Source organism: Podarcis melisellensis, assembly GCF_964234715.1.
Source record: "Podarcis melisellensis genome assembly, chromosome: 2".
In the NCBI taxonomy this organism is placed as follows: Eukaryota; Metazoa; Chordata; class Lepidosauria; order Squamata; family Lacertidae; genus Podarcis; species Podarcis melisellensis.
Window position 1 is genome coordinate 85,674,995 of NC_138529.1, and position 14,817 is coordinate 85,689,811.

General features: G+C 46.1%; 1 protein-coding gene and 1 long non-coding RNA gene across 3 annotated transcripts in view; one reads left to right on the forward strand and one right to left on the reverse strand.

Moving 5' to 3' along the window:
- The window catches only part of XPC (XPC complex subunit, DNA damage recognition and repair factor), a 20,069-nt gene continuing 5,252 nt past the window's right edge, over positions 1 to 14,817 (reverse strand). The window contains exons 5-15 of one of the 2 annotated variants that reach the window (XM_081901560.1): positions 13,945 to 14,102; positions 12,686 to 12,803; positions 11,176 to 11,265; positions 8,780 to 9,733; positions 7,068 to 7,228; positions 6,392 to 6,473; positions 5,338 to 5,472; positions 4,547 to 4,716; positions 2,841 to 2,934; positions 1,925 to 2,014; positions 1 to 534 (exon numbers count right to left, since the gene is read on the reverse strand). In XM_081901560.1, the coding sequence (XP_081757686.1) occupies positions 313 to 534; positions 1,925 to 2,014; positions 2,841 to 2,934; positions 4,547 to 4,716; positions 5,338 to 5,472; positions 6,392 to 6,473; positions 7,068 to 7,228; positions 8,780 to 9,733; positions 11,176 to 11,265; positions 12,686 to 12,803; positions 13,945 to 14,102 (2,274 nt within the window). In that variant the 3' untranslated portion in view covers positions 1 to 312. Of the gene's footprint in view, positions 535 to 1,924; positions 2,015 to 2,840; positions 2,935 to 4,546; positions 4,717 to 5,337; positions 5,524 to 6,391; positions 6,474 to 7,067; positions 7,229 to 8,779; positions 9,734 to 11,175; positions 11,266 to 12,685; positions 12,804 to 13,944; positions 14,103 to 14,817 lie in introns of those variants that run through there. The other variant, XM_081901561.1, reaches the window with a different exon arrangement.
- Positions 2,942 to 14,817, forward strand: part of LOC309365496 — a 25,297-nt gene continuing 13,421 nt past the window's right edge. The window contains exon 1 of the long non-coding RNA XR_014166203.1: positions 2,942 to 3,316. This is a non-coding gene — a long non-coding RNA (uncharacterized lncRNA). The remainder of the gene's footprint in view (positions 3,317 to 14,817) is intronic.

The following is a 14,817-nucleotide window of genomic DNA, read 5'->3' on the forward strand; positions in this document are numbered from 1 at the left end:
CTGAAGAGAGGGTAATAAAAACATATCTAATGCTAAGCTCTTTTAGCCAACTTGGCACAATCCACATTTGCAACTGCAAATGGAGTAAAATGTGTATTCTGTGGCCAAGACTTATAAAGGTTCCTATGAACTCCCTGATTTATTTTCACCAGAAGTATTTTCACACACAAACAATTGCTCTCTGCACATATTGAGTCAAAACCCAAATCTCCATCTTGCAGCAAATAAAAAAATATATTATTTCCTAAACCTGAAGCTGGTCTCATAAAAAAAAAAGACTCGACTCTTCTTTGCCACCGTGGCTGCTTCCAGTTACAGCTTCTCAAATGGGAACAAGTATTTTGCTTCTCCTTTCTTTTCCCTCTTGCTCTTTCTGGTCCTTTTCCCTCCCTCCCTCTCTTGTTCCAGTTGCCGGTTTTGGGGCCAAGAAACGTCCACATCCCCAGCTGGTGTCTCTGAGCTTGCTTCTCCGCCTCCATCCTCATCAGAGGAGAACCCGCCTCCTGGAGTCACCATTGCTCCTGCTGCCTCATTCTGAAAGAGAAGCAAGAATATACGTACTGCCATTCATTTTGAGAAGGAACACCAAGATGGTTCACAAACAAGTAAAAGCCAACAAATGGTGGGATGTTAATTTCTGCTGTGAAGAGAACCTCATTTGCAAAGGAGTTTCAGCTGGCTGTGCAAAAACATCTAGACCAAATTCCAATGTTTAGATGATGATCTTGGACAATTGCATTGACAAGAAAGTGGAATCACTGAAGTACAAGGCAATACTTTTCAGGATTTTGCCACTGGCATGACTTCAAGCAAAAAACCCTGGAGGTGAAAATAATGTGCTCTTGTTATCACTTGTCCCATATGAACCTGCTCCCTTCTGTGGAAGGCTATGCCCTTTTCCACAACAACTAAGTCAAAGGAGCCACTGTGCATTTCAGCATCGTCAGAGCAATTAAACACACCCCTAACCCACTATTAAAACAGTAAAATGTGTATTGGTTGCCAGCTAAGCATGGCTGATTTAAAAATCCCAACGCCTCAATTGCATTGGTTTCACAATTCCCACCACTCTTCATGGCAATTTATTCTTACCTGTAACATCCCAGAAGGTGGGTGCATGTGTGAAGAAAGGGGCGGGGGGAGCTCAGTTCATATCTCCCCATTTCTGAAGTTAAGGAGGATTGATTTCCCTTCCCGCCAGCTGTTGCAGAACTAACTTACTGTCACCTGCTTCCTTCTTAAAACTTTACACAGTTCGTGGCTATTTTGGTCAAGTGGCCTTCAGCATCTTGATCTAAGCCACTGCTGAGCCCCGTCATCCAAATGGCCTGAAACAAACTGCAATCCTACTCACTTCTCAGAAATAAGCCAGCCACACTTATGTAGGACTTGCTCCTAAATAAATGTGTACAGGACTGCGGGTGGCGCTGTGGTCTAAACCACTGAACCTCTTGGGTCTGCTGATTTGAAGTCAGCGGTTCAAATCCCCACAATGGAGTGAGTACCCATTGCTCTGTCCCAGCTCCGCCAACCTAGCAGTTCGAAAGCACACCAGTGCAAGCAGATAAATAGATATCGCTGTGGCGATATCGTGTTTCCGTGTGCTCTGGCTTCTGTCGCGGTGTCCCATTGCACCAGAAGTGGTTTAGTCATGCTGGTCATAAGACCCAGAAAGCTATCTGTGGAAAAATGCCAGTTCCCTCGGCCTGAAAAGCGAGATGAGTGCCGCACCCCATAGCCGACTTTGACTGGTCTTAACCGTCCAGGGGTCCTTTACCTTTTTTTGCCTACAGAACTGCGCACACACCTCAGTCTATGTATGTATACCTTGAATGTAAACTCCCCAAAGTTACTGTTAGCCTGAATAATGTCAGCAGGAACACCCTTATAGAGGTAAAAATAGAGACTAAAGGCCTTTTATTACCTTGGTAGAGTAGCGTCTCTTCAGTCTCTCTTTGATCAGAAGCCCTTTTGTCAGCAATTTCCAGTTCCCCAGGACTCTCTTCTCCCGCTTCTGTTTTTTAAAATTCACTCAATCAGAAATCAAAGGATGGACACACACACCAATCCAATTATAGCTGGCCTTACATTCTACAAAAGAATGGCATGTAATTGACAGAACTCCATCTGCTCACAGGGAAGAAGGAGAATATCAAAGGCATTTATACAATCTGTGACATTTGCTGGTTATATTTATCAGTCGCCTTTAGGCAACGTACAATGCAATGTAAAAAAACAACTATTAAAATACAAGCAACATACAATCAACTCAAAATAATTCAGCTGATCAGCAAGAGAGAGAGAAATAAGCATCGATACCAATACAATCATATGAAAAGGAGAACATCAAATGTAAACTAAGACTAAGTATCAGATTAAGCAGGCGCTAAAATGCAAGTGAGCATTTCATAGTCACTGGCCATGCTCAGTCCTCCTTTAGTTGTTTTGGGGGTTCCTACCCTTTAGGGTTTTTTTTAAAGAAATGCAGCAAATTTTGGGATTCCTGCAAGCCCACTGATGACCCACCTCTTGTCCATGGAAGAATTCGTTTTGGCAACATAAATAAGCCCTGGCAGCCACACCTGATTATCAGAAATTGAAGGAATGACTGGATATGCCGAGCACTCCCTAACAATGACATTAATGGAGAAGTTCAATAGGAACTCCATTTGTGCAATAGATCCTTAAACATTTGTAGTTTACAGCTATCACCTATTGGGATAGGAGGAGCTATAAGACATTGTGGAAACTATCAACAGCTCTCTATTTAATTAGATCTGTAACGCTGCCAATTTCTGGCAGGGTCAGTTCCTGCTGCTCCAACTCTGAGTGATTCTCACCTCCTTTTCCTTCTTCTCTCTCTCGGCTTCTTCATTCTCCCACGCTGCAACAAGCACTTCTTTGTACTCTTCGCAGATCACATAACCTTCGGTGCTGGCGAAGAAAAAGATGACGAGAACTTGTCATTTGTGCACTGAGCTGGGGAAGTTTTAAATGATCCTAGGAAGACAAATAGCCAATTGGATGCTGTCGAGTGTTGATGAGCTCCATTATGTCAGCACTTTCAAAGTGACAGGGGAAAATGGTTAGAAAATACCTGGGATCCTGTGAGGGGCTGAAAAGTGAGACGCAAGAATGATAAGAAATAGGAACAGAGGAAGGTGCCGTGTGCTGAGTCAGACCATTAGCTCAGAAACTGGCAGCAGCTCTCCAGGGTCTCATACAAGGGTTTTTCTCCCAGCTCTACTGGGACATGCCAGAAACTGATCCTGGGACCTCCTGCATGCAAATCAAAAACTCAACCACCAAGCTAAAGGTAAAAGTAAAGGACCCCTGACAGTTAAGTCCAGTTGTGAAGGACTCTGGGCTTGTAGCGCTCATCTCATAGAATCATAGAGCTGGAAGAGACCACAAGGGCCATCGAGTCCAACCCCCTGCCAAGCAGGAAATACCATCAGAGCACTCCTGACATATGGTTGTCAAGCCTCTGCTTAAAGAACTCCAAAGAAGGAGACTCCGCCACACTCCTTGGCAGCAAATTCCACTGTCGAACAGCTGTTACTGTCAGGAAGTTCTTCCTAATGTTTAGGTGGAATCTTCTTTCTTGTAGTTTGCATCCATTGCTCCGTGTCCGCTTCTCTGGAGCAGCAGAAAACAACCTTTCTCCCTCCTCTATGTGACATCCTTTTATATATTTGAACATGGCTATCATATCACCCCTTAACATCCTCTTCTCCAGGCTAAACATGCTTTACTGGCCGAGGGAGCCGGCATTTGTCCACAGACAGTTTCTCCAGGTCATGTGGCCAGCATGAATAAGCCGCTTCTGGTGAAACCAGAGCAGCGCACGGAAATGCCGTTTACCTTCCTGCCAGAGTGCTACCTATTTATCTACTTGCACTTTGACATGCTTTCAAGCTGCTAGGTTGGCAGGACCACCACCGAGCTATGGAACTTCAAATAAATAAACTTCACTAGTTTCCTCTATGGAAAAATATTTAATCATTTAGCTCAATGACTCCCAAGCAGGGAAGCACTGGAGGTGTCCTACCAGACTTTGAAAAGCTGGTCATCACTGGATCAAGTTCGTCAGTTTTGTTGAACAAAACAGATTAAACAGGATTTTGAATAAATGTGCTATTGCCTTCCTTAGCGGGTTGTGGAAACTGCTATTCTGAATAAAGCTTTTCATAGGGCAGGGGAGCCAGGGGATGAGTTTATGGAGCCAAGGGGACAGTGGCCCAAAAAAGTTTAGGAACCACTGATTAAACTTAAGCCAGTTCCCATTGTCTGCATGGCATGGTTTCAAAGACAAAAGATGCAAACACAAAGGAAGGCAGCAGAAAGAGAAACAGGTGCTCAGCTCCCCTTCTGCTAAGGGCATAGCAAGGTGATGGCTACATTTGAGCCAACACTACGATTACTGCAGGTAAGCCGTGTAGGATGAAGAGATCCAGGGCATATTCTCCGCTGGCAAACCAATTGTCAAGAACAAGTGATGAAGGCCACCCCAAGCCTGATTAAAGTGAATAGTAGTGGGACGTACACTGGGTGCGAGTAGCCACCATGAAAATCAAATCCAGTAACAGCTGGGACACAGTCAATATCCAATTTACGCGCCACTCTATGGAGGTTGGGAAGCTTTAGCTGCACACAGCCTATGGGCAACATGCTGGGTTGGAAGAGATACACGTTCCCAAATTCATTCCGGGGAACCTGAAAACAAAACAGGGACAAAGAAAAGGGGGGCGGGAGGAAGAAAAATCACAATTATGCTAATACTTTTATGCAGAAATTGGTTCTTGCTAAAGTGCCAAGCACAGGACTGGTACCAATTAAAATGAGAAACAGTAGATACATTACATGGGCGAGTACATTTTACAAGAACGTGAGCCGTAACGCAAAATTTTCAGTTAAATTATACAACCCAGGAGAGAGAGATTTAGCTTTACCAAAGTACCCACTCAATTTACCTTTATTCTTCATTTTCATTAATGGGAAATTCATTTCATTTTGTGCAACTTTCCCCCCCGGCCCCAAACCAGAAGCCCAGAACAGTGCAGAATACAGAGAAAACCATCATCACAAACTATTTCACAGCACCATTAAAAATCTAAAAACAGAAAAACTTCAATCTAATATCTACAATGGTTAGGTCCCCAGGAGCTTAATTCCCAAAGATCTGGATGACTAAATAAGATCAGCAATGAGGGGGGAATCAAATTTTCCCAGGGAGGAAGCTCCAGGGTCTCGGGCCACCTCTGAAAAGACCTCATCTTGTGCAATCACCACCCGAGCCACTCCCAGGGTGATTGCGTGATCTCTCCTCCAGCTTACCCTTCCATCCACGGCAACAGGGGGCTGGTATTCCTCCGTCTGCCAGAGGCCAAATAGCGGCAAGTCCTTTTTGTCTCTGTTTGCCGGTTCTGCCATCCGTGCTTTCCTTGCTTGGTTGGAGTAGCCTATAACCATCTGTGCAAACACAACACGAGTCCAGTATTCTCATCCGTTCCCACTTCTTGCCTGTAAAGTTCACAGTGTCGACCCAACCGTCCCCCCTCAAAGTGAGGTTTGTGAGAGCCCCTGAAGCTCACTCATCTCACTAGAAGGGAGAAGCACCTGCTGTCACTTCTCAGGTTACACAGAAGCATGGAAAGAAGATACACAAGCCGCTCATGAATGCTCTCTCGCAGTTTCCTTGAAGCAACATCCCAGGCCACCACCAAACTGCAAGGCTGCAGAACGGCTGCACTCTATTGATTCGTAGAAATGCCAATCCGGAATTCATCTCTCCAGGGTCTCCCGAATACAAGTCTTTCTCAACCTGGTTACTTTGGGTTGTTTGCAATTGGCTTTTACTCAGAGTTAGACCCATTAAAATTAATGACCATAACCAATGCAGGTCCATTCATTTCATTGTGTCTACTCTGAGTAAAAAAAAATAATCCCCTATCCTTAGCTTTAATTGGATACAAATGAGATGGGGCTAATAATTACGATGGTTATATGGTAACTCCAAGATTGGAGACAGCACACCTCTGAAAACAAGTTCCTGGGGAACCAAAGTAAGAGAGAGCCATTGGTTCCCAGGTCTTGCATGTGGGCTTCCCATGGGCTGGCCACTGTGACTGGGTAATAGGCCAGGGATGGGGAATCTTTGGTTCTCCAGATAGGTTTAGACTACAGGTTCCATCATTCCTGGCCACAGACCATGCTAATTGGGGCTAATGGGAACCATCTTTGGAGGGTGGCAGGTTCTCCATCCTTTGGTTTGATCCAGCAGGCCTGTTCTGTTCTTCAGCTCATAAGGGCTTGTGCATGCATCTCTCATTCTGCTACTGAGCTATAGGTGCCCAACCACAGCCTCAGAGTGGACCTGCTGTCATCTTACCTTATAAGGCACCTCGCCAATCCTGACCACTCGAGCTTGCTTCAGCCAGGTGTCTTTGGAGTGCAGCGTATGGATACAGTCTCTGAAAAAGTCCAAATGAACTGTACCCTCAAATATTCTCAATGTGAGCACACACATACATTTTTCTTTTTAAGTATATTGGGTGCTTCTCTGCCAATACAACCCAAATTCTGCAACCACTAAAACCGAGTACATTTGCACAGATCAAACAGTTTTGCATAATTTGATTTCTGTGAGTCATGGGAGGGAAAACAAGCTATGTGGGTTATGAAAAGCCCCAACTTCCAACCAACAGATTTCCCCACCCCTGGAGTTCACCAGGAATTGCCTATATACGTGCAACTCTATCAAGTCACAAGGGTGAAATAACGTGCCTTTTCCTTTAAAAAGAAAGAAAATAAACGGGACACTCAGGAACCTGAATTCAGCACTCAGAAACAAATCTTGGCCAGCAGCTGCCAAGCCAGTCAACTTCTGCTAGGTCTAACCCTAACCTTAACCCCCTTGTCTGTCTGTGGACCCTGGTTTGTTTTGTTTTTAAAAAAGAAAGGTGAACAAAAGTACTGGCAATGAGAAATCTGGTATCTGACAACAGAGCAATGTAGCCACATGAAATCACATTTCACGCCATACACACCTGGCAGATGACTCTCACCTGAAATAGACAGCCTCCCCACGGCAATACCCTAGTATAGCAGCTGTCTCCGGGTAGATGGCTTCGTATTTAAGGAGATGCCTCTTCAAGGCATAAAGTGGGTGGTTCTTGTATTCACCAATGGCTGTCGGCAGGGGCTGGTCTTGAAGTTTAACTAGAAACTGGGAGACATGACGTAAGTGGTTGACTTTAGAGTTTACGCTGCACAAGCAGATTCTTCAATTATTTGGAGGACAAACATAAAGACAGTATCAGGGCCAGCTTTCACAGGATTACTTGATCCAGGGGTCATAAGGGAGTCATCCCTGCTCTAACAAAACCGACGGAACTTCTGTATCAACCGAACCACATCCTCCAGATGGAATACTTTTATTAATAGAGTGCGTTCATACACTCAGCTGGGAGTCATCGACTGATGAATGAATATGCAACAGACCCACTAGGGATAAGCAGAAGATCCATGAGATAGTTGTCACAGAGGCCACCAACTTGTACAGGTTTTAAAAAACAAATTCATGGAGGACAAGCTGACTCAATGACTACTAGGCATGACAGCTGCGTACACCTCCCCTATCAGAGGCAGTATCAGTTACTGGGGAACATGAGCCGGAAAGGGCTGTGGCACCTATAGGCTTTCCAAAGGCGCCATCTGGTTCATCACTGGGTGAACAGAATGCTGTTATCCATATTGGACATGAAACTGTTCTTATACACCAGGATTACCCAAACGTGGGTGTCCAGGTGCTTTTTTAAGACTATAACTCCCATCATCCCTAGCTAGCAGGACCAGTGATCAGGGACGATGGGAATTGTAGTCCAAAAAACCCAAAACTGCTGGAGACCCAAGTTTGGGAAACCTCATGTTACAGACGGGATCCATTCTGGAGGCCCATCCGTAACACGGAACTGATGCAAGATGAAGTGCTGGGTCTGTGCACACGCGTGGCGCAATTTAGTGTTTCTGTGCACACGCGAGCGGGGAAACGCGGAAGTAACCTGTTCCGGTACTTCCAGGTTGCCGTGGAACACAACACGAAAACACGTAACCTGAAGTGGACACAATATGAGGTATGACTGTATACACAAAACGATTTAAAGTGCTTTTGTTGTTAAATTGCTTTGTGATGTCTTATAGAAAGCTGTTCATAAATGGAAAGAAATTGATGGAATTATAAATAAGGCTGGACTCAAAGAGGCTTTTGGTCTGACCCAGCAGTGCTCTTCTGATATCCTTTGTTTGCGAGAGCCAGCTCTCAGGTGCTCTTCAAGCAAGCAGAGAATTCCAGAAGCCCTGCTGCAAGCACAAGGAGAAGGGGCATTGTTAGAGGAATCTCACCCTAAATGACTGTCTGCTCATTAAGACAGCTGAAATCATCACATACCCTGCCAGGGCTCTGGATTGCTATGACCATCCTAGGCCTAAAATCCTGTCCGCACCCTCACATTGCTGAATTAAGCTGGTACTAGCTTGATAACCCTGCCACACCTGTATCCTCCGTTTCCTTCTCCCTCCTCCCCAAAGCCAAGCTTGTGCTGTTTAATGAAACCCAAAGGCACTTGACTCATAGACTCATCTTCCCATGTATTTCTACACCCACCATGTTTACACAGACCAGGTATCAAAAGTAGCAAGAGAGGGGGGAGGACCTCTTAGTCAACCAGGACATAGCTTTGTTCATGGAGGAGGAAACCCACCAGTTCCCTTCTGTTACCTCCCTTTCTTCCTTTTTCTCTCGCTCCACAAAAGGGCTTCTGTACGGTTCCAAGGTGTCCTCCCACCACTCGGCATCCACGCGGCACTTCCTTGTTGACGTCATCCACGCCGGGTCGTATCTTTGTGTCACGTCCTTGACGCACCCGTCGTTATCAATGCCGATGATGTAGCACACGGGCTTGGTGGCGTGTCTGAAGCACAGCAGAGGCTGCCCAACGGTGCCATGGACGCAGTCCACACTGACCCACTTGTCCTCCCGTTCGAGAAAAACCTCCAGCCACTGGTCAGTGCCTCTCTGCTTACCTGGTCCCACATCGCCTCCTTCATCCTCATCGCTAGAAATTATTTTGTTCCTTTTCTTTGAGGGGTTTGAAGAGCTTGGGGTAGCCGCTTCCCCCATCGAACTCTCAACCGTCCGAGAGTTCTTGGGTATATTCAGAACCGCAGGCCCAGACTTCCGCCTGTTGTTAAGAGCTGCTTTTGCTTTCGGAGTCCCTAGTGACGACCTCGGTTTCCTCTTGGGAGTTTCGAAGTCCTCATCAGAGATGCTACTTTCATCCTCGTCTTCCTCTGAAGCATGGAATTCAGAATCCCTGCCGTCGTCGCTTCCACTCTCCTCTTTATATGATACTTTTGAGGCCACTTTTCGCAGGCGGTCGTTTTTGGTCCTCCCCATCCCTCCCTTTTCCCTCAGGTTGCTCACACCAGGTTCCTTTTCTTCCTGAGCACTCCTAGGTGGAGTAGATTTATTTACTGTCCTTTTGGCTCCTGTTGGGGATGATTTCCTGTCAGCTTCCTGGCTCCTTGACAGGACCTTCTCTTGGCCTGCCTCTGACTTGACCTTACTAGGCCCTGCACATTTTTTCGAGGAACGTTTAGGCTTTTTGGCAGAGCCACCTGATTCCTCGGAAACTGCACTGAGAGAGCGCTTCTTGGAGGAGCTGGTCTTTCCCTAGGGGGGGAAATGAAAGAAGAAGACTATGGGCCATCAAAAGACAAGGCAGATGAGACAAACACCCTGCAGTGATCCAATAGTTTTGGTCTCAGTATGTTAGTTGGTAAAAGAGAGCTGCTTTGCTCTGAATTAGCAGACCTGTAGAACCTGAGCCCACAGCCCTACATAATCTACTATGGAGATACTAAGCTGTAGATTTTGCCATGTACCCTACTGGAGACAGTTCTGAGCAAATATATGTGTGTACAAAGGCACCTCCTCTGTTCAACAGGCCTCTTACTTACTCACTATGCTCATTTCCTACCTTTCCTGCAATGAACTCAAGGTAGCATGCCTGGGCCTTCTCCCACCTTTTATCCACAGAACAACCGTCTGAGGTAGGTTAAACTGAGGACTGGTTGAGCTTCATGGCTGAGTGGGGATTTGAACCCAAGTCTCCCTAAGTCCTAGTCAGACACTCTAACCACTACACCACACTGGCTCTCTTGTGGGCAAGCTCGTAACATCATGATCTCTATTCTGTTTGAGGTACATACACAGAGCAAACACATAAACGAGACCTGCATTTCCAGAATGTGTTTTTGTACTACAGTGGTACCTTGCTTCTCAGACTTAATCCGTTCCGGAAGTCCTTTCCAGAACCAAAGCGTTCCAAAACCAAGGCGCGCTTTAACATTGAAAGTAATGCAAAATGGATTAATCCGTTCCAGACTTTTAAAAAAAACCCTAAAACAGCAATTTAACATGAATTTTACTATCTAACGAGACCATTGATTCATAAAATGAAAGCAATAAACAATGTACTGCAGTCACAGAATCAATCAAACAGTAGCTGAACTGGGTTCCACATAGGTACAAAAACAAAACAAAAAGAGTCGCAAAAACAAAAACGCAAAATAAATAGCAAAAACAGACAGACCTCAGCGTAACACTCAAAACGGAAATGTGGCACTCAAAATGGAGCATGTTTGGGTTCCGAAAAGAGTTCGCAAACCGGAACACTTACTTCTGGGTTTGCAGTGTTTGGGCTCCAAGTTGTTTGAGTGCCAAGGCGTTTGAGAACCAAGGTACCACTGTACTTCCAATGTGCTGTGAGGGAGATAAACAAGTGATCTTAATAGTGAACACTCTGATGTTTGCACCACTTGTCCATTAACATAGGAAAAAGTCGTATCGTGCAAGTATTTCAGCTCCCTGGAATGCTTGGGTTAACCCAGGCTTTCTCAACCTTGGCCCTCCAGATGTTTTTGGCCTACAACTCCCATGATCCCTAGCTAGCAGGACCAGTGGTCATGGATGATGGGAATTGTAGTCTCAAAACATCTGGAGGGCCGAGGTTGAGGAAGCCTGGGTTAACCCATTTATTTGAGAACTGCTGCTTTACAGAGTCATCCTATGCATGTTTGTCTCACTGAGAGCCCTCCAGGAGACACACCAACCTTTTCCGCCGACACTTTCAGAGGAATGGGCTGTAGAGACAACACAAGGCGGCAAAGTAGCTGCAATGCTCGTAGAATGAGTAAAAATATCTATTTGAAAAAATGAAAAAATATTATTGTTTGTTAGTTTGGATTTGGAGTTATGTGAATGGAGGTTTTCCCTCCCACCCACCCTCCACCCCACTTTGTTTTTAACCAAAGGATTTTAACCCACAGGACTTTGTAACAAATTTCTAGTCTAAAAGTGATCCAGAACAGCTTTTGCCCACAGCAGATTGGCATACTGGAGACTTTGACCTGCTCTCCATGTTCTGTGAGGGTTGACGAAGCCCCCTATGCCCGTTGGAGGTCGATGTAGCTTCCCTACCAATGTAAGCTAACTAGGAAAATAGAGGGCTCTCCATGTATGCCAATGAATGACAGAGGAAGTAACAGATTGCGCATTTCTTGTTTTTACTCGAGTATTTGTGTATCGATCGCAAAGCGGTTTCCAAAACCCCAACAGCAAAATTTAACAGTGCCCATATAAATTACAACATTGGGGGGAAATGCAGCAAATCATCCTGTAATATCAAAGCATTGTGAAATTTACATACCGTATTTTTCACTCTATAACACACACCCGACCATAACACGCACATAGTTTTTAGAGGAGGAAAACAAGAAAAAAATATTATAACGAAACAGTGGGTGTATGATTTTTGTGGTTCATGCTGTGGCCACAGACATGTGATCTGACGGTGAGTTTGGGGTAGCCCAATGCAAAAATCCTGAGGATCCATGTGGATCCATGCTTTGTAACCACGTTTTAGGTGGGGAGGGAAGGAAAAGCGCTCAGGGGACAAGGAGCACGCATGGGGTGTGTGGAGAAGGATGCTGCTAATAATGCAGAAGAGGGGTATAAGGGGAGAAGGCTCCTCTCCTCTCCCGCTTTGCTCCTTTAAAGCAAGCAGGCTCCCTGTCCCTCTCTCCTCCCCACTCAGCGGCTCTTCTCCCGCTTTGCTGGGAGGAGGGAAGAGGAACCATGGATCCTCTGCTCACGACTGCAGCAGATCCCCCTGCCATCCATAGGCATTCGCTCCATAACACACACAGACATTTCCCCTTACTTTCTAGGAGGAAAAAAGTGAGTGTTATGGTGCAAAAAATACGGTAATTGGTTAGCATTAAAATGTAAAAATCCACAGATCTGCACAGCTAACCAGATCTATCACAAGCCTGGGTTAATAGATAAGAGTGTATCTCGAGGGTGATAGAAGCTTGTCAAACATGGAGATATCAATTCCACTAAGGGGAGGGACTCCCCTCTACTTTGTGGGGGTGGGGATATATGCATTCACAAATTCCTCTCCCAACCCTACCTGGAGACTGAACTTTGGAGCATCTGCATGAAGAAAGCTACTACAAAGCTGCATCCCTTTTCCATGGGGCCACTGATTGGCTTCACGCTTCCCCCACCACAGTTACTAAGAGAGCAGTCTGACGTGCCCCAAAACGCCTTGTCACTTACATGAACCAATTCCTCCTCATCTCGTGCAGCATACACAGCAAAACGCCTCTCTAGGGTGGACTGCCAACTTTCTTCGTTATCAGAGAGCTCCCCATTGACAGTGAATGTCGCAACAAACCTTGAAGAAGGAAACAATATTCTATTTTTTCCCCCTACTTGCTTGGCTAATAACACCTTAATAGCTCACCCCCACAAATAACCTTCAAGTCTCTGAAGGGCTGTCACGCCCGGAAAGTGAAGCAGAAGGCAGGATCAAGACCAATGGACGGACATCGCAGGGACTCTCTGGTCCTGAACGGGGTAACTGTGCCCCTGAAGGACCAGGTGCACAGCCTGGGAGTCATTTTGGACTCAAAGCTGTGCATGGAGGTGCAGGTCAATTCTGTGTCCAGGACAGCTGTCTACCAGCTCCACCTGGTACGCCGGCTGAGACACTGTCTGCCCGCGGACTGTCTCAGCAGAGTGGTGCATGCTCTGGTTATCTCCTGCTTAGACTACTGCAATATGCTCTAAATGGGGCTACCTTTGAAGGTGACCCGGAAACTGCAATTAATTCAGAATGCAGCAGCTAGACTGCTGACTGGGAGTGGCTGCTGGGACCACATAACACCAGTCCTGAGAGATCTGCATTGGCTCCCAGTATGTTTCCGAGCACAATTCAAAGTGTTGGTGCTGACCTTTAAAGCCCTAAACGGCCTCGGTCCTGTATACCTGAAGGAGCGTCTCCACCCCCATCATTCAGCCTGGATACTGATGTCCAGCGCTGAGGGCCTTCTGGCGGTTCCTCACTGCAAGAAGTGAGGTTACAGGGAACCAGGCAGAGGGCCTTCTCGGTAGTGGTGCCCATCCTGTGGAACACCCTCCCATCAGATGTCAAGGAAATAAACTACTTTCTGACTTTTAGAAGACATCTGAAGGCAGCCCTGTTTAGGGAAATTTTTAATGTTTGATGTTTTATTGTGTTTTTCTAATATTCTGTTGGGAAGCGCCCAGAGTGCCTGGGGAAACCCAGCCAGATGGGTGGGGTATAAATAAATTATTATCATTATTATTATTACTAATGGTAAGAGGCTTGGGTGGTGGTGACTTGGGTGATTTACATAGAGGCGGACAACCATGCGTAACTGCAGCCGACATGAATGCAAGGGGTTGGGCTGGATGTCCTTCAGGGACCCTTCCCACTCTATATCACATGTAAAAGCGCAACGCCATCAAAACAAAACAAAACAAACCTGGATTAAGAGAGAGAAGCCCCTTACCACTTGACAAGATTTGACAGGAACAGGCGGTCTACGCGGCCCGCAGGCACTTTAGTAAAATGAGTGGGGATGATAGAGAGGCCGATTGCCTGGAGGTCTGGCTGAGAGCAGATCCTGTTTCTATGGAAGCCATTGGCTAGCAGGCACAGTAGGTGGACCTGTTGGGAGAAGGAAGCAGCTCCCAGGAGAGAGAAGTGGCAACGGATAGTCATGCTAGATAAGGCTCCCTCGTTTTGTTTCCATGCCTCAAAAGACAGGCCCAGCACTGACCCAATACACACGTCTGCCACTAGAGAGCCAGGAAAGGTTATCGGCAGCAGCCTGCGTGAGGAAGCGCCTCTCTGTGAGCATCTCTGTACACAGGGGGAGGGGGGGCTGTTTCCTCCGAGATCTGCTGCGGCCAAGAAATTCAGGAGCGGCCTGCGAGTTTGGAACATTTGAAGAGTGGAAGTAGGGAGAGAGACTTCTAAAGAACACACACCCTCCATCCCAACCCATATGTCTCTGGCACCTTCTGCCAGGAGACGGAAGCTTCCAGAAGCATCAGCTGCCTGGGTGAGGAACCTTGCCCAGTGAGGGCAACATCCTGCTCATCACTTTTACTGTATTTTGAATATAATGTCAGCTGGCCTAGAGAACTTCAGTTACTAGTGGGGCTTTCATATTTAAAATAAGTTGTTTTTGTTTGTTAAGCTCCCATTTGAGCATTGCCAGGGTTAACTTCACTTTTCAAGGGAAGAAAACGAGCTGTGGGACTTTTCTGTGACCAGTTGTCCTTTTCAGATCCAGAACACACCTTTAATCCAAACATGCATCCAGGGACCCATTTCTTCATCTTTTCCGCCTGCTTGTCTGGTGGTGGTAGTGCTGCTG